Source organism: Dermacentor variabilis, chromosome 2 (assembly GCF_050947875.1).
Source record: "Dermacentor variabilis isolate Ectoservices chromosome 2, ASM5094787v1, whole genome shotgun sequence".
NCBI classification, from domain to species: domain Eukaryota; kingdom Metazoa; phylum Arthropoda; class Arachnida; order Ixodida; family Ixodidae; genus Dermacentor; species Dermacentor variabilis.
The window spans coordinates 254,555,461-254,574,674 of record NC_134569.1 but is presented as its reverse complement, the minus strand read 5'-3'; the positions used below and the strand labels follow the sequence as shown (position 1 = coordinate 254,574,674).

Here is a 19,214-nt window from a genome sequence, read left to right as displayed (position 1 = left end):
TTCTTTATGGAGGACTACGGTTGCTGTGGAGGCGCCATAGATGTCTTTCAGTATTTTTACATATGGCTCATCTACACCCTGATTCCGTAATGCCTCCATGACTGCTGCGGTTTCGACTGAATCAAACGCTTTTTCGTAATCAATGAAAGCTATATATAAGGGTTGGTTATATTCCGCAGATTTCTCTATCACCTGATTGATAGTGTGAATATGGTCTATTGTTGAGTAGCCTTTACGGAATCCTGCCTGGTACTTTGGTTGACAGAAGCCTAAGGTGTTCGTGATTCTATTTGCGATTACCTTAGTAAATACTTTGTAGGCAACGCACAGTAAGCTGATTGGTCTATAATTTTTCAAGTCTTTGGCGTCCCCTTTCTTATGGATTAGGATTATGTGAGCGTTCTTCCAAGATTCCGGGGCGCTCGAGGTCATGAGGCATTGCGTGTACAGGGTGGCCAGTTTCTCTAGAACAATCTGCCCACCATCCTTTAACAAATCTGCCGTTACCTGATCCTCCCCAGCTGCCTTCCCCATTTCTATAGCTCCCAAGGCTTTCTTTACTTCTTCCGGCGTTACTTGTGGGATTTCAAGTTCCTCTAGACCATTCTCTCTCACATTACTGTCGTGGGAGCTACTGGTACTGCATAAATCTTTATAGAACTCCTCAGCCACTTGAACTATCTCATCCATATTAGTAACGATATTGCCGACTTTGTCTCTTAACGCATACATCTGATTCTTACCTATTCCTAGTTTCTTCTTCATTGCTTTTAGGCTTCCTCCGTTCCTGATAGCCTGTTCAATTCTTTCCACATTATAGTTCCTTATGTCAGCTGTCTTACGCTTGTTGATTAACTTCGAGAGTTCTGCCAGTTCTATTCTAGCTGTAGGGTTAGAGGCTTTCATACATTGTCGTTTCTTGATCAGATCTTTCGTCTCCTGCGATAGCTTACTGGTATCCTGTCTAATGGAGTTACCACCGACTTCTATTTCACACTCCTTAATGGTGCCCATAAGGTTGTCTTTCATTGCTTCAACACTAAAGTCCTCTTCCTGAGTTAAAGCCGAATACCTGTCCTGTAGCTTGATCCGGAATTCCTCTAGTTTCCCTCTTACCGCTTACTCGTTGATTGGCTTCTTATGTACCAGTTTCTTCCGTTCCCTCCTCAAGTTTAGGCTAATTCGAGTTCTTACCATGTATGGTCACTGCAGCGCACCTTGCCGAGTACGTCCACATCTTGTTTGATGCCAGGGCTAGCGCAGAGTATGAAGTTTATTTCATTTCTAGTCTCGCCATTTCGGCTCCTCCACGTCCACTTTTGGCTAACCCGCTTGTGGAAGAAGGTATTCATCATCCACGTATTATTCTATTCTGCAAATTCTACTAATAACTCTCCCCTGCTATTCCTAGAGCCTATGCCATATTCCCCCACTGACTTGTCTCCAGCCTGCTTCTTGACTACCCTGGCATTGAAATCGCCGATTCCACGTCCTCATAGAAGCTTTCGACTTCCTGGTCATGATGTCTGGATGTAGGGCGTAGACCTGTACTACCTACTATTTGTACCTCTTATTAAGTTTCACCACAAGGCCTGCCACCCTCTCGTTAATGCTATAGAATTCCTGTATGTTACCAGCTAAATCCTTATTAATCAGGAGTCCGACTCCTAGTTCTCGTCTCTCCGCTAAGCCCGGTAGCACAGTTCGTGTCCGCTTTTTAGCACTGTATATGCTTCCTTTGTTCTCCTAACCTCACTGAGCCCTATTGTACCCCATTTAATACCCTTTAATTCCTCCCATAACACTGCTAGACTCGCCTCACTAGATAACGTTCTGAAGTTAAACGTTGCCCGGTTCAGATTCCAATGGCGGCCTGTCCTCTCGCCTTGGGCGGTCTGTCCTCTCGACACCGTCCTATCGCCTTGGGCGATCGGAACGCACGTTATCTGCACTTGGCTGGCAGAGAAGGAGGCTTCGTTTCGACCACAGAGCGCTCCATGTCTCAGTAAGGGGCCTCGTGTAGTCTGGTGCGGACACCGCCCTCTCGGTAAGCATGGAGACTATCCTATATTCCTTCATCTTTTAAAAAGTTCAATACTTAAAAGCATTTCTCTCGGAAACCATACTTAGTTCAAGGGAATTTTCCATGTCTCAATAATTTCTCTCGTCGTATCCGAGTGCTAATTGCCATGTATTGGTTGTTAACGAAACCTTTTCTCAAGTCTCTAAATTTAGTAAGGCAGTTTTTCGCGTGCGTACCATTGCCACGCACGTTTATATCTCCTTCCGTTTCTCTACCGCGGGTGCGCCCGAAAACCACGGCGCTGCGATTATGCTTCAGAAATTTTCCTCTCGTTTTTTTTTCTTCTCCTCCCTTAAACTCGTCCTCTTAACTACTACACGCAGAAACAAAGCAACAGCGCTCGCATTCGATCCCATAGATGAGATGAATATATATATATATATATATATATATATATATATATATATATATATATATATTTATATATGTATATATAGTAGGCAAAGAGGGAATCTTCAGGCTACCTTCTTCTCACTCATTCTGAGTGACCTATTGCCCTTCTTTAAATACGCACTTGCTGACTTGATGTCAGTTGTCTGTTAAACGTTCAAAAACTGGACCACAAGGAGGCTATTTAACTCGACTCCCTAAATCTAAGCCCATGGGCGCACCTGCTTTGCGAATCCCATGCATATATTCTTTTTTGGAACTATATATTTTTTTTATTTTTTTCGCACCGTAGCTGGACCACAAAGTTGCCGGAACGGGCCGTGCCTTGTATATGTGTACTGTGACACTGTCTGTCTTTCTAAAAGTTGCCGCTCCTCTGTCTTCATTCTGGGCCCCTTCTCTATTGTGCCCCCCGCCACCCGATTGAACTTGCCCTCTCTCCCGCTACAACGGCAGCCCACGCACTGGTGCTGCAGAACGACCGCTTTCTCCCTCCTTGCCTCGGGTGCACGGGAACCTAGCTGCCGCTACTTCCCGCCCCCCTTCCTCTCCGTCTTACGTCTCCCTCCTCCTGTGTGCTTTTTTTTCTTTTTTTTCTGTTTCTTTCCGTTTTCTTTCTTTTTCCTTTTTTTTCCCTTACTGACCTCCTTGCTCTACATACATGTGACTCCGCCTTCCTCTTGCCCTGCATAGCTGCCAAAGGCCGCTGTAAATCTGCCAAGGCGCTGAAAATCAATCACTGTCACAACTGTTCGTCTCGGTTTGATGTATGTAAGAACGACCGGGCACCCGGTCTGGTGTCTTCACTTCCAGGGCCGAACTGCCATTTTTTTTGTAAACCCTGATGAAGATCGGTCCACCGATCGAAACTGTCGAAATTAAATACTTGTTCTGTTTACCTTGTAGCACCACTCAAGTTCTATATATATATATATATATATATATATATATATATATATATATATATATATATATTTGCATACGTAGAAAATTATCAGTCATAGCACTCGTACCACATCCCTCTGGGCTGTTCTCTTTTCGAAAGTAGTCTTATTAGGATTATTATAGTTACACAAAGGTATTTCGCTCTCGTGAACAGCAGTCCTTGAGAGAGGTACTCAGGCTGGCTTCCCACGCTAAGCGTGCCGCGCTCGCACCTGTTTAGACTTTTCCTAGACTCTAGAGCCGCTCGAGTTCGCTCCCATCGACGGGCGGCCATTTTTCCCAAGAAAGTATGCCTTCCAAGCACTCGGAATCGACCTACACGGACAACATCAGTGTCTTTCCACGTAAGTGTGAGGCTCTGAACAGGAGCTATGGTACAAATTCAAAATTCTACGTTTCCGATCAGTTCTCTTGCTCTCCGAGAATGCTCCCGTGAATTGGTTGGAGTCGACTTTCTTCAAGAGTATGGCGCCATAATCTAACTCCGACGCCGCTGTATATTGTTCTCTGCAAAGAAAGAGAAGACGCGAGACGCCTGCCACCATAGAGCCGCTCTTCGAATTTTTGACGACAGCGTCACGATACCACTTCGTGCTAGTGCAATGATTCCGGTAACATCTGAGCGCACATGCGAAGGCGAAGTACTCGCAGAGTGCAACGTCTCCCTTCTGCTTACCCTCGGAATTAGCGTGGCTCGGGGAATAATTGACGTTAGGGATGGCCAAGCTGACGTCTTGGTAACCAACTTCACAAATGAACATCGACACCTCTTCCGTGTTACTGCCGTCGCTTACGCTAAAGCCTTGGAGGACGTCATTGATGGTTTCGCTTCTGAGGAAAGCGGTAGCGATGAAGAAAATGTTACAAATATCGACATCAGCAACGAGCTGTCGGAGGACAATAAGGTAGCACTGTGAGGACTGTTGTGTGAATTCAAGCACTACTTCGCTCAATCGTCTAAAGTCAGTCAGATGCGAATCACGCTGCACAGGATAATTACTTTCGACGATGCACGTCCTATTCACCAGCAGCCGTATTGTGTTTCGCAGAAAAAACACGAAGCGATTCAACAAGTCAAGGTGATGATTGACGATGGCGTCATCCAACCTTCGAACAGCCCGTGGTCGTCACCGGTTTTTCTTGTAAAGAAGAAGGACGGCACTCTCCGCTTCTGTGTTGATTCCAGAAAACTTAACATCATAAGGAAAGACGTCTATCCATTGCCGCGCATAGATGAGTCTCTCAACTGGCTATGGTGAGCCCAGTATTTTTTCTCCCTTTGTTTGAAAAGTGAGTACTGGCAGATTGAAATAGACGTGCGCGACCGGGAGAAAACACCCATTGTCAGCCCGGATGGACTTTACTAGTTCCGAGTACTTCCGTTTGGGTTGTACTCTGCTCCGGCAACTTTCCAACGAATGATGGACACTGCTAGCCGACCTAAAATGGCAAACCTGTCTAGTCTACCTGGATGATGTGGTCATATTTTCAGACAGCTTCTGCGGACATCTAAATAACGGCGGCAAGTGCCGAGGCAATCCGATCGGCCAACCTCACCTTAAAGCCTCAGAAGTATGACTTCGGTTATGAAGAACTGAAGGTCCTTGGGCATGTCGTGAGCGCGGAAGGCATCCATCCCGATTCCGAGAAAACTTCCGGTTTAGCTGCTTTCCGTCTCCTACAAACAAGAAAAGCGTTCGACGTTTTCTGGGACTGTGCGCATACTACTGGCGCTTTATACGCAATTTTTCTCAAATTGCTTGACCACTTACTCGTCTCACTTGGCCATTTGGACTAGGAAGCCGAAGCGGAAATTGATACCTACTCCAGTAAGGCCGGTATGGGTTGCGGTGCTCGTACAGCAGCAGGAGAACGGCGAAAGGGTCATACTTACGCCAGTCGCACCCTATCGCGACCCGAGTCCAATTACGCTACTACAGAGAAACAGTGTCTTGCAGTCGTATGGGCGCTTGCAAAGTTCCGACCTTATCTCTATGGTCGCCCATTCCGGGTCGTGACGGATCATCACTCCTTATGCTGGCTGGCAAACCTAAGATATCCTTCCGGACGACTGGCACGGTAGAGTTTGTGCCTGCAGGAATACAACATCACCATCGTGTACAAGCGAGGACGCACCTGTTCAACCTGCCGATCAACACACCGAAGATGACAGCACTTTCTCGGCACCATAAGCCAGGCAAACCTATCTATACAGCAGCGAGCAGATTCTGAACTGTGACCTATCATTGAACACCTAGAAGGCCGAAACGTACGTCTGCCCCAACAAATCGTCGTTTTGTTTGCGACAGGGAATGTTATAAAGGAAGAATTCTGCTGCCAGCACCAAAACCTATCTTCTGGTCGTACCAGCAGAACTTCGTGAGGAAATCCTGTTCGCATGCCACGACGAGCCTGCGTCCGGCCACTTGGGTCTCATTCGAATCCTTGCTAGTGTACGGAGATCGTACTATTGGCCGAATCTCGCCAATTGTGTTAAAAGATACGCCCAAGCCTGCCGTGAAAGCCAGCGCCCAAAATCACCCAATGTAAAACCTGTGGGATTGCTGAATACTATTGAGCCGCCTTGAGGGCCCTTCGGTCAATTCGGCATGGCCTTCCTGGGCCCGTTTGCCTTGTCTACTTCTGGAACTAAGTGTTTTAAACAAGCCTATTAAACCCGCTATGCTGAAACAAAGGCTCTTTCTAAAGGTACAGATTCTGAGGTTGCACAGTTCTTCGTACAGAACATCGTACTACGCCACGGCGCCCAAGCCTGTGTCATCACAGTTGAAGGGGCGGCGCTTACGGGAAGACTAATGGAAAAAGTTCTTTAGCTGAGTTTCACCACGCACGGAAAGGCGACTGCCTATCATCCGCTAGGAAATGGCTTGACAGAAAGGCTTAACAAAACGATGACCGACATGCTGTGGATGTACATAGACGTGCTGCATAAGACGCGGGACGAGGTACTACCCTAGTCACGTGTGCGTACAATACCGCTACGCAAGAGACCACACGCTTCACGCCGTTTTCTCTTGTTTACGGTCATGAAGTTCAGACGATGTTAGAAGCTTTGTTACCATGTGACAATTATGACAGTCTTGATGAAGACAACGATAGTGTTGCGCAGCGTGCCGAGGAAGCACGCCAACTGGCTCGTGTGAACATCATGAAACAGCAGTGTATTGACGCGCGACACTACAACCTCCCCCGCCGACAAGTTGACTACCAACCGGATGACCAAGTGTTAGTTTGGACCCCCGTCCACCGTAAATGTCTTTCAGAAAAACTTCCAGTCGGTACTTCGGCTCCTACAAAGTGCTTCGGCGAGTGAGTGACCTCAACTATGAAGTTCCTCCGGACGGCACCCAGCCAGGACACCGCCGAGAACCGCGGCCTGAGATTGCGCACGTCGTGCGATTAAAACCATGTCGCACACCATAATAGTCGTGGTGGTGAGATCATTGCGTTTGCCCTGGGACAAATCTTTCTGCCCGTCAATGATTTCTTTAGCATGGAGTCGACGCTCTTCTGGGAGGAGGGGCAATGCCACGCGCTTGCGCCACGCGATTGGCCCACTTGCTCCCAGCAGAGGACGGGCTCACGAGCTCGCGCCTTGTTCTTTGGTCGGTGCTGCGCCGCCCCTTTGACAACTCGCACGGCCTCTTTCACAAGTCGCCTGTCAAATGAACGTGGCAATATTGCTACGTCTACATGGTTTAAATTGAAATGAAATCGAATAAAAATTTTACTCATCTCCAGAGGGTGTCGGCGGGGAAAAGCTGTGCCCCCTGTGTGACAATTCTGCAGTGAGCAGCACTGGCATGTATTCGACGAGCTCGACGTAAATCTAGATACTGTACGACAGACACAAAAAATGCGAAGAAAAAATTTGTGATACAGTAGCAATGCGTACAGGGGCGAAAATAGGTTCCGGTAAAGAAAAAGTACACCGCTTGATTTAGAGAAAAATGCAAGAACGAGGAAGTAAATTGCTCACAAAATTACACAAATAAACTATATCAAGAAATCCCAAACTGAGAAAAGAAATAAGCGTGTCAACATCACTCTGTCTAGACATAAGTCGGTCAGTGAATTATTCTCGAAAAAGAAAAAAAGCCGAATCAATAATCATCCCGGGGTCGGTTCTGATAAAAAATTAATGAAAATAGAACGAGCGCACATAGTGTACGGGGTCAGTCCGTTAGTAGCCAGTGTGCTTAACAAAGCAGCACTGCGGTATACCACCGGCTGCCGCCCATAATAGGTATGGCAAAAGCATTCCAACCAAAGGTCTGTGTATCTCGTATTATGTGGAATTGTGCGATGGTTGAGAAAACGAGTTCATGTAGCCAATATTTTGTTTTTCGCAATGCGGATCTGTTGACACAGGCCAAACGAAATGAGTAAATAAATACAACCGATATTATATTAAATTCAAAAGATTATAACTGTGTTCTTTGGAAGAAGTATAGGCTACATTCCGAGTTGCGCGTTCTTGATAGAATTGTAATTTATTAATGTTTTTCCTGGTGTTGTTGCCCACACTAAGTGACAGTAATTTACATTGGACAGAAACAGTTAGTTTCACAGAGTTCGTTTGAGTAATTCTGGGCGACGCATGCCGGTGTCTGTAATACTCGCGTTATTCTGTGTAGCTTACTGTAAATAAGCTCGATATGTTTGTTTCCAAGTAAATGTTCAGAAAATAGGTCCTAGTTTCTTTCGCTCACCTAAAATTGTAATTTCCTCATTGTTTCGATTGAAAAGGCTTTCAAGATTTATGGTCCTATGCTGTCTGCAAAAATCGATTGCTTGCATTTTTTTAGTTCTTGTTCTTTGGTAGTTTTTGTTGCACCAATTTAAGATATCCTGTACCAGAACGTTTGCAAAATTAACGAGAGTGTCCGGATCGGCGCCCCTGAAAAGGAAGATAAACGGGCAGTGTTGTCTGCATATGTAATCGATGTGATATTTTTAGTAGCAGAAACGACATCGTTCATTTAAAAACAATAAAAAATGTGGCGCAAAAATTCCTCCTAAAAAAAGCGCTAAAGTTATCGCACACCCTATGGGATAAGTTTTACTTTTGACTATGAGCAGTTATGGCTAACGTACTGAGACCGATGCTAGATATAGGAGGCCTAAAAGTTCTTTGCATGACCACATATTCCTTGTTGCTCAAGTTCAGCTAGATATGATGAAGGCTATCTTGTAATAGATATACATCTAGGTATACACCTACCTCTTTGGCATCAAGCGCCGCAGTTATGAATTTCTTTTGCGTTAATACGGTCAATTCCATGGTCGTCCCTTTAACGAAACCGTATTGTGCTTTCAAGACAAGTGTAGCGCGTTTGTCAGCAAAAAAAAAAAAAAAACTAAGCAGTTGCTTGTCCGTGATTTTTTCAAAGCCCTTTGAAAAGGGTGGTGAGATGGAAATTGTCATGAAATTATTTACGTCACTTTTTGGTTGCACTTTTGTGGATTGCTACTACCTTTACAATCTGCATTACCTTCGGAAGGCAACTCTGTTTTAGAGATAAGTTTTAAATTTCAATACAACAGACGCAAGTAGGCCCATAGCAAGTTTGATTGGCCTAATTCCATATTATTTACGTTCACGGGATCTTGAATTTTTTAGGCTATGAAACACATGCTTAACTTCATTGTCAGTCGTGGGGAAAAAGCACCATCCTTCCAAAAAAGCTTGCCTTTTTTCGGAATCGAAGGAGTATTTCCTGTGTTGCAATTTCTAGGCTCTTCAGCGGCTTCGAAATGATCATGTAAAACATTCGAAAGACCAACTCCGCGGTCAAAACTGTTGTTTACAAACATGTTGCCAACCTTAACTGCACCGCTTTGTTTTTATAAGGCTGTTCAATCGCTTCCAGAACAGAACAGAATTATTCACCACATCGTTAAAATAGGCTTGATAATATTCTTCTATCGCTGATTTTAGTTTGAGCATTGAACCTATTTCTAAACCCTTTGAAAGGTCTACATATGTCGATATCTTTAGTTTTCTCAAATTTCCAGTGCAAAGGGTTCAAGCGGGGAAACATATTACGCATGCGTGCCCCCTCGAGCGCTGTGAAGAGGAGGAGCAGTCTGCTGAACCTGGCAGAGTGCTAGCGGGATCAAATTTAGCCAAAACCGGTGGAAGGCTGTGACAAACCTCTCCGCGCAGATAAATGCTGGCGGAAAAACTACATCGCTTATAAAAAGTTATTATTCAAGTCCCACAAAACTGTCGTACGGCCGCTATCGCCTATGATATATAGGGGGCCGGGCTTAGTCAAGCTGCACTAATGCAGCTTTTTCTCGCCACTCTCTTCCTCTCTTTGTTGAGAGATGAAATAAAATTTTGATTTGATACCCGTATGGGCCCTTAGGGTAGATGAATAAAAATGTTGCGACGTATATTCAGGGGCCCTATAACGTAAAACTATTCCTGTATGTTTTTATTCCAGTGTCCTGACGAGAAATTTGCTTAACTCGCGACGCAAGCATCGGGCGGTGACCCGCAGCGTTGCCTGAACATCCCAATCAAACGCTCTCCTAGTTTACAGGAAGTGACATTGCTTTAAAAATTTAGCGGTTTTCTGTTTGTAATTGCCTGCCAAGAGGCGAGGAGCACGCTCGAGTGGAGAGGGTTTCGATGGGGCCGAGTCAGTGCACTAAATATAGATAAGCGGATGAAGAGGGTGGTATCGGCGTCCGCGATTGGTCGGCTTTCCTTTACTTAGCTTGCGGCGGCTGGCAGAAAATCTATAGGCACTTTGCTGAGCTAAACTGCGATAGGCAGAAGCCTACCTACGAATGCCTCTGCAGCTGTTGTCTGAACTGTTCTGCGAACGGGCGCCTCCGTGGCCGCGAGCGTGGGATGCAGTCACAGCAAGATGGCTGCAAGGTTTGTCGCCGATGTGCGCGCACCCCAACGGTGGAGGTGTCGGTGTCTGTTGCAGGAAGCTGCTACGGTAGCAGTAGATGATTTTAGCGCGGGATGAATCAATTCTTGCTCAATAATTTTCTTATTGTTGGGCCGTAATTGTGTTTCAGCTGTACATTCTTTCGAGAATGTGCTGTGGCAGCAGCCGTTATAATTAATCTGCCACAAGGGTGGCAGCGTTATAATTCTATGGCCGGGCCGGCGCGTGCAGGGCGAAGACAGCGGCTCTGACCGACGAGCGCATCCGATTGGTCAACGAGTTCGTTGCGGGAATGCGTGTCATCAAGATGTACACTTGGGAGACACCCTTCGCCAATCTGGTGAACGACATGCGCAAGTGAGTATTGCTTAATACCAGCGCTCGACAAATGTCTGTAAAACTGGTGTTTAGGTGCAAATGTAGAATATCTCATCAAAATTTGTTGTTTCCATTACTGGTTAAATATTGACAAGAATTCGAACGTTTTCCAGCCCTCATACGTGGTGCACCGCATGTTCTGCACTATTTCTATTCTTGCAGGTGAAACATGTCTGGCAAACAATTTAGACAACAAAGAACCTGGCATGAAAATGGCTATAAAAATTCATGGCACATGCGTGTTTCGCGGAGTGCGCTATTGTAATCAATGCATTGCCGATCTTATTTTAATAAATTCACAGATATGATCACCCATTGCAGTGTAGCCATTTGACTGGAATAGCGGCTATGCCTGCGAAGAAATCAAGACGTTCAGGACACTTTCTGCATGGCCTGCTATTCGGAGGGCAGTGCATGACCTTGTTGGGAGCTCGGTTTAGCGGAGTCACGGAATGCACGTTTCGACAGTTGACAACGGAGAATCGACTACAGAGGCGGCGCCAAGAGGGGCACGGGGGGGGTCGGTCCCCCCCCCCCCAAATTTCCACCGGCAATCCCTCCTTGCCCCTCCGAAAAGCGCTGAAAAAGTGATCCAAGATAGGCGGTATGAAAAAAAATGTCAATTTTCACGTATTATAATTTTGTGGTAAATGTATAAGAGCAGCACCGCTTACAAAAGACGGCCTTGTTTAGGCATAATAATTTATTACAGAAAATTTCTGATCACGAGGAATTTCTCTCGCGCTTGTGATAGAATAGCCACTTGAAGTAAATCGCGAACTGCCGCAATGAGATAAAAACGGTTCCAACAGTTCTAAATAGATTTCAATATGGGCTACATTTCTTCGCTGTTCAGTCTGCTAGCGTGAACCGGCAAGTTCGTCCCTCGATGTAATAGCCTCGGCCACAAAAATGAAAGTGGTAAAACCAGTTGAGAGTTCATGATCCCTCTAAGCCGCAGCTTTTCTCACAGAAAACCGTCGGGACCTGATCTCAAAAAGACCTGGTAAGCCACCCGCCCTTGCAGTACGGCAGCAGCTGTAGCGTAGGTCTCATGTGGTCGCGTTGTTGCGACGCCTGTTTCTCGAACCTCGACCGGCGTTACTATTGGGTAGCGTGGCGTTGTCGGCGGGCTGCAGGCGTACGGTGGACCATGGCGGCCAGGCAGGGACGACACGATTTCTAGTGCGAAACTTGCACTGTTTATTCAATGGTTGATGAAGGATAAGCAGAAGAGAATGAATTGGAAAAGTACATTGTGGGGCCCCCAAATAGGTCCAATAAAATCGTAAGCGGGACCTTGCACTCGTCAACGTCACGTGACAGGCACTGAGTCTGGTTGCGGATGGGTGGCTGATCCCTTCTGCCAGGTGATATGTCACGTACTTGCTTCCACTGGTGGCAACCTGGAGGTCCTGTCTGATTCGCTGAAAGCGTTCTCTCCTAGAGTTAGTTCGTGGAAAGGGTGCTCCCCTTTGTAGGACACACAAAGGGTCCTGTCATCACTGCCGGGCGCCTGCCAGACCGTAAACCACTCGCGACAAGCACAGCAAATTAGGAACCTTCCTCCATTTCGGTTGCTCAGGGTCTTTGGGCATCTTTATTGCCCGGGGGGTGTTACAGGCCAACCGTAACAGCATCCCCGGGGGGGGGGGGGGAGGGGGAAGAAGTTCCCGACGCGTAAGGGCCAGGATCCACTGGACGAGGGATTGGCGTTTCAGCAGCAGAATTTCCCTCCAGTGTGACGAACCCTTGCTTCGTAGCTGGTAGATTCTTGGGAGTCGTTCATTAGTCCTCGTGGCGCTCTTGTGTGCCTTTTATCCCTGGCCCGGTCCGGTGGAACTGGACTTGCAATGCGGTCTCCGCAACTTTTCGTCTCCTGTTTGGGCACGCAATCACTCCAGAACAGTTTCAGATCCACAACCACAAAGTAAGCGAGCACAAGGCCATCCTCTCCCAAGAAACACCAGGCTTTACAAAAAAAAAAAGGAAATTCAGCTACTGCTTTCCCATCCCTTTCGCGCGTCCTTCCCCCATAAACACTAAAAACAGCCATTTCTTGAAAGCGTAAAGACGTGGTTACTAAAACCAGCTAACAACCAACTACGAGTTAGTGATAATAAAAAACGGATGAGAAAAGATACAAACGTCAAAAATGCCACGGAAACCAAAGTCAGTATGAAGCTTTCGCTACACTATGGGCAACGACTCAGACCGCCGGCATTGCCGTTAAGTTTACCCTTCTTGTGGCGAATATTGAAGGTGTGCTGTTGAAGACCCGAGGTCCAGTGCAAAAGACGGCCGTTTTTCGCAGACATGGACTGCAGCCATGTGAGGGGACAGTGGTCAGTCTCTATGGTGAACCTTGAACCAGCGATATAGCAATACAGCTTCTGCACCGCCCATACCACGCAGGCGCATCCCGTTTCTGACGCACTGTATGCTTCCTCACGAACTGAAAGCTTTCTGCTGGCGTACAGTACGTGGTGTTAGTTTTCGTCATCTCTCTTTTGACAAAGTACCACCCCCACACACCTGTCGCTGGCATCACACTGAAGAATGAATGGTTTAGAGCAGTCGGGCGCGTTCAACACTGGCTGACTCGTTAGCGTTTTCTTCAGCATACTACAAGCCTTTTCTTTTGCGTCATCCCACTTTACCGTTTATGGTTCTGTTTTTTCTGAGAGCATCTGTTAGAGAACTTGCAATTTCGGAATAACGCGGGATATATCTTTGGTAATAACCTGCCAAACCAAGGAATGACCTGATGTCCCGCTTGGTGCGTGGTTGCGGGAAGTTGTCTATAGCGGCCAGTTTAACCTGTGAAGGCCGACGATGGCCTTGCCCTATTACATGACCTAGATAAGCTACCTCCGCGCGTGCTAGTCGGCATTTGGGAGCCTTGACAGTTAAGTGGGAATCTCGTAGACGGCACAGCACGGTTGGCAGGTGTTGTATATGGTCCGCCAGTGATGATGAAAATATTGCTATGTCATCGAGATACGGAAGTGCAAAAAAAAGTCCTCCATTCCCCGTAGCATCCGGTCAGTAAGGCTAGAGAAACAATCGGGAGCATTCTTCAATCCAAACCTCACTACTTTCGGCCAAAAGGTTCCCATCGTGAAAATAAACTCCGCGAGCCTGCTTGCCCTCTCGGTCAACGGAACCTGCCAGTACCCTCTGACTCAATCGAGCGTAGGGATGAAATTCGCACTACTAACTCTCTCAAGCTTTTGCTCGATATGCGGTATTGGTTAGGTCTGGTCCTTTGGGATTAAGTTGAGCCTGCGGCATTCGATACATGGTCGCGGCACCTTTCCTGGTACCTATACCAAGAGGCAAGGTATAATCACTCTCTCCTGGCTCGATTACTTCTAGCTCTAACATCTTGTTTACTTCAGCAGCCAGGGCTTGACATTGACGAGGTGAAACGCGATAAGCTTTCTAACGAACTGGGTCCGAGGAGGTTAACTCGATATCGGGAACGATCGCAGTAATCCTGCCAGGTGTGTTCAAACACGAGTTCCCTCAGTTCACCCCTTTGATTGAGATTCAACTCCGCCTGCTCTACTAACTTGTCGATCGTCTCGTGAATGTCTTTTGTCCCCGTTACTGATGTTAACTCCGGAAAATCGACAGACATCTCCTCAGGTTGGTTAAGGGACATGTTCACAATGGCCTCCCTCTGCCGGTAGGGTTTAAGTAGATTGCTGTCGTATACTTGTGGTGTCCTTCGTTTTTCCAGCACCATGATTACGTAGTTTGTTTTAGATAATTTCTGAATTATCTCAACCGGTCCTTCCCATTGAAACTGTAGTTCGTTCTTCAATGAGAGTTTCAAAATCATTAACTTTTGCCCAACTTCAAAGCGTCGCGTTCGAGCCGTCCTGCCAAAGTAATGCTTACATTTCCTTTGTGCCTTACGCATTTCCTGCGCTGCTAATTCTAGAGATGTGTGCAGTCGGTCTAACAGCTCTAGCACGTATGTCACAACTGAAGAGTAGTCCCCTCGGCCTTCCCAGGCATCTCGAACAATGCGAAGGTGGGACCGAAGGCAGCGACCGTAAACTAGCTCTGAACTAGGTTGGTTCTGAATGTGGAAAACCTGTTGACTCATGCGGTGCAGTTCGAAGTGCGAACATTGCTGCAGGCAAGCAAACTTCCCAGTCGGCTTTGTGCTCATAACAAAGGGCTCGCAAAAGCCGTTTCATGACTGAGTGGACTTTCTCCGCCGCGTTTGACTGCGGGTGGTATACTGAGCTATGAATGATTTTAATACCGCACGTTTCCAGAAACGTCGAGGTCAGTGCGCTCGTAAAGACGGATCCTTGATCAGGCTGGATTTCTGCGGGAAACCCCGCTCACGCGAAGATAGACAAAAGCGCGTTGACGATCTCCACTGAGCTTAGATCTTTGAGGGGTACCACGACTGGGAATTTCGTTTCTGGGCATAGTGCAGTGAAAGTATGCCGATAGCTAGACTGCGTTGCAGGAAGTGGTCCCACTGTGTCTATTATCAGCCGGCGAAACGGCTCCGCGATAATGGGAACAAGTTTTATTGGCGTTTTAGCCTTATCTCCGGGCTTGCCTATGCGTTCACATGTGTCGCAGTTTCTTACGAATGCTTCCACTTCTCGAAAGCAGCCTGGCCAGTAAAATTCCTACAGCAAGCGGCCCTTTGTTTTCCGAATGTCCAGATGCCCTGTACAAAAGCCCCCGTGAACGAGGTGGGTGCAGGAGCTGCTCGCAATAGGGATGCGGCACCACGAATACGTTGGTCGAATTGCACTCCCTTTCGACTGGTGCACTTTCTATAGAGGATGCCTGCCCTCTTGAGGGACTATACGTTCTGTTTGGCCACACCTTGTTTCACGTCTGGCCTTAGGTTACGCAGGGTGGAATTTTTTTCTTGTTCAGCATTCAATGTGGCAGGGCTTACATTCAATAACTTTTTTCTGTATTCTGCCTCTCGAGAAATTTGAGGCTCCGGTACCGGAGCCTGATAAGGTCGGAAAAGCACGTGCTTTCCTGACCTCTTCATTAGCTAGCGTACCTTCGGCAATATCCCATACAGGGCTGTCCTGTTTGATGCTGGTTGACGAATCCTCCGTGTAACCTGTTTCCTCCACCACTGGACATTCGTACACTGCCGCGAGCTCCTTTGCCTTGGAACGAGTTAGGGCTTGTACTATTCCCTCACGAAACCAGATTCCCCTGCGTCGCAGCAAATCCTCGTATTTGTTAGAAAAGATATATGAATACTCCGGCGGGAGATGTGCCGAGACGGCGGCTTCAGTGTCCAGTACACCAAAAGCGCCTTCGATACGAATCTTTGCCACGGGGAGACAAACACTGGAGGCCTCTACGGCTTGCCTTATCCAAGCACATTCTCGCGTGAACTGGCCTTCCTCTACGTACGACGGGTGCACCACGTCAAGCAAACTACTTGTTTCTTTGCCTCGAAACCTTCTTTCTTTTGCCTTTCTGCCATCTGTTCAGGTGACTCCTCCTTTCCCTTGCTGTTCTTGTCACTAGTTTTCACTGAATCTTACCTTTCCTTGGATTTACACTGACTCGACTTTGACCATCGCTCTGGCTTGCCGGGTCTGTATTTATTCATCTCCTTCTTAGCAGCTTCGTTGGCTTGTACGCACGGTGAGTTACGTACTCCTCAGCGAGATCGTCCGTTCTCGTGATAGTGTCCACGCCTGTCCTACCCTGAACCCAATACTTGATGTTTTCTCGCAGCCGGCGGTAGCACTGCTCTGAAGCAACGCACTGCATTGTCTTTTCGGCGTCGCCGACTGCACCCTCTTCTCTGGGCCACTCTTTCAGGTTTACCTCCAAGGTGTATGCAAAATCTGAGTATGACTTACGTTTGGTCTTCTCGACCTCCCTGAATTTTCGTCTGAATGCATCTGCTGATAATCTATACTTTTTAAGCAGACTCGCTTTGACTTTGTCGATGTCTTCTGCTTCTTCTTTCCCCGTGAAGGCAATGATGTCAGCTACCTTACGTGGCAGTAACGTAAGCAAGCGTTGCGGTTACGTGTTTTTCGAGAATTTAGCTTTCTCACACACGCGCTCAAACTGTACCAGAAAAAGACCTATGTCCCGTCCTAGTGCGTAGGGTGCCATCAAGTCTGTCATTCTGCGCTCGCTTTTTCGTGCCTCTAGCAGTTTTTCAGTATTTTGAGCCTTCAGACGCTCAATCTCTAGGCGCCTCATTTCAAGTACGTTGCGTGCTGCCCGCTCACACTCTTTCTTCTAGGCGCTTACGCTCTAGTTTTTCTTCGAGGCGCTTAGGCTCTTGCTCCTTATCCGCAATACTCTCTAGGCATTCCTTCAGTTCATCGTCGTCTGCCCCGATCGCTTCGATCGCCTCAATGATCTCCGGCTTTTTCTTCGGTTCGGCAATTTGGAGGCCCAATTCTCTGGCCAAGTTAAACTATTCCGGCTTATTTAGCGTCTTGAACTTCATGGCTGCCCTTAGTGCTGCTAAGTCTTCACTCCGTACCAACCTCGACATGCTCAAAACTTCTGTCAACGGTTAAAGAAAATCACTACTCTGTGGCTCCCAAAAAATACGTAAAGCCAAGTGATATCTTAGTGAAGAAAGCCGTGCACTCACCGTATGTAGTCATGAATCCTGACACCTTCCTTCCGAACGTTGTCACCAGGACGAAGAGGAGATGATGTCTATGATCTCCTACACGTAGAAAAGATTGTGCAAACTGTTCCGGTTTTCGCGATCCTGAGCGGTCTATCTTGAATGATGAACGAGTCACTGCGAGATGTTAGCAACATAATTCAAATCAACTCCGATGTATGCTTTTCTTGCCTAGACTTTAACATTCGTTCAGCTAGACACAAAGACGATGAATTATCAGTATTTCTAGACGAGTTTAGTTTCCAGTTCGACGCTATCATGTTGACTGAAACATGGTATACATGTGGCGAAGAAATTTACAAGCCGGACGGATATCAGAGCTTCTTTGTAAATAGACCCCGTATGATAGGGGGTGGGCTTGCTATCTTGGTTAAAAATATGTTCGACTGTGAAGTTCTTCCGGAATTTTCGTTGATATGCAGGGAAGTTGAATGTTTCACTTTGTTATCACACAAATATATTTATTTCGTAGCGTACCAACCCCTTAATGCTGACATAAATACCTTTATTCAATTTCTAGACCGCCTCTTCAGCTACGTAAGCGACAACAAGTTCAATTTAATTATTGGGGGCGACTTTAACATTGATCTCCTGAAACGATCTCCTGCGCAGGAAGCTCTTTTACTAACTGTGGAATCAAGCGGTAATTGCATACTGACTCAGACGGCTGCACGCGTTACGATGCAGACAGCCACACTTATTGATGTATTTATCTCTAACGTAAATACTAGTAGCCTACTTTCACGTGTATTACTCAGTTCTATCAGCGACCATTATCCCATTTATGTGCTCCTGAAATGTGCCACAAATAAGCAACACAACTTATGAGCGCAGAATACTCTGCAAAATATTACCGCGGATACCCTCGCGTCCTTTTTTCTATTCTTTCAAATCAAAACTCGGATGGCGTCTTTCCTTCTGAGACTGTAGATGCGGCGTATGAGGCATTCATCACTTGTTTGAATGCGTATACCATGATCATTTCCCTGATAAAACTATAAAAAAGTCCACAAGAAGTCGTAAGCCGTAAATAAATCGACATTGCCTTAGAATAACTAAAAAGAAACCAGTTATACAAGAAATTTATGAGGACCAAGTCCCTTGCTGATCTAGGCAAGTTTAAACAATACCGAAATAAAGTAACGTCTTTTCTTAAAAACGAAAAAAGAAACTTTCTGCACAATCAGTTTGACAGGGAGTTCTGTGATGGTTTGGAAAAAAGTTCATAAATTATTAAACCGAGCACAGTCTACGTCAGTAGTTACAGAGCTTTGTTTTGAAGGTGAACGTATTGAGGGTGTGGCACTTGGAGAAATTTAATACGTTTTTCAAAGACATTATAAATACCCGTCTTAGTTCAGATTTCGCTTGCAACACTGTACGACGGAATGGCAATAGTATATTTTTGGAACCTATGAATGACACTGAAGTGTGCAGTATTTTTAGTTGCTTTAAGAGCAACAGGTCTTGTGATATAGATGGCGTTAAAATCTCACCTGTAAAATTTGTCCTCACTCTAATTGCACCAGTATTAACTTATATTTATAACCTTGCCTTATCAAGCGGGTCCTCTCCAAAGCAGATGCAGAAACCTAAGGTAATAGTATTATATAAAAGCGGTGATAATAATAGCATGTCAAGTTACCGACCGATTTCCATTTTACCGCTTTTTTCGAAAGGGTTGGAGAAAATTATTGAAAAATGGTTAATGAAATTTTGCAATAGGTTTAAATTGTGATCAACAGCAGAACATGGCTTTTCGAGAGGTGAATCTACCGAATCAGCCTTATTGTCTAAAAAAGCAATGATTCTTAAC

At 46.2% G+C, this 19,214-nt stretch overlaps 1 protein-coding gene across 2 annotated transcripts in view; it reads left to right on the top strand.

Moving 5' to 3' along the window:
• LOC142573242 (ATP-binding cassette subfamily C member 4-like) overlaps positions 1–19,214 on the top strand; it is a 495,730-nt gene that overhangs the window by 141,549 nt on the left and 334,967 nt on the right. For both annotated transcript variants that reach the window (XM_075682847.1, XM_075682846.1), the window contains one exon: positions 10,582–10,707. In XM_075682847.1, coding sequence (XP_075538962.1) covers positions 10,582–10,707 — 126 coding nt within the window. The remainder of the gene's footprint in view (positions 1–10,581; positions 10,708–19,214) is intronic.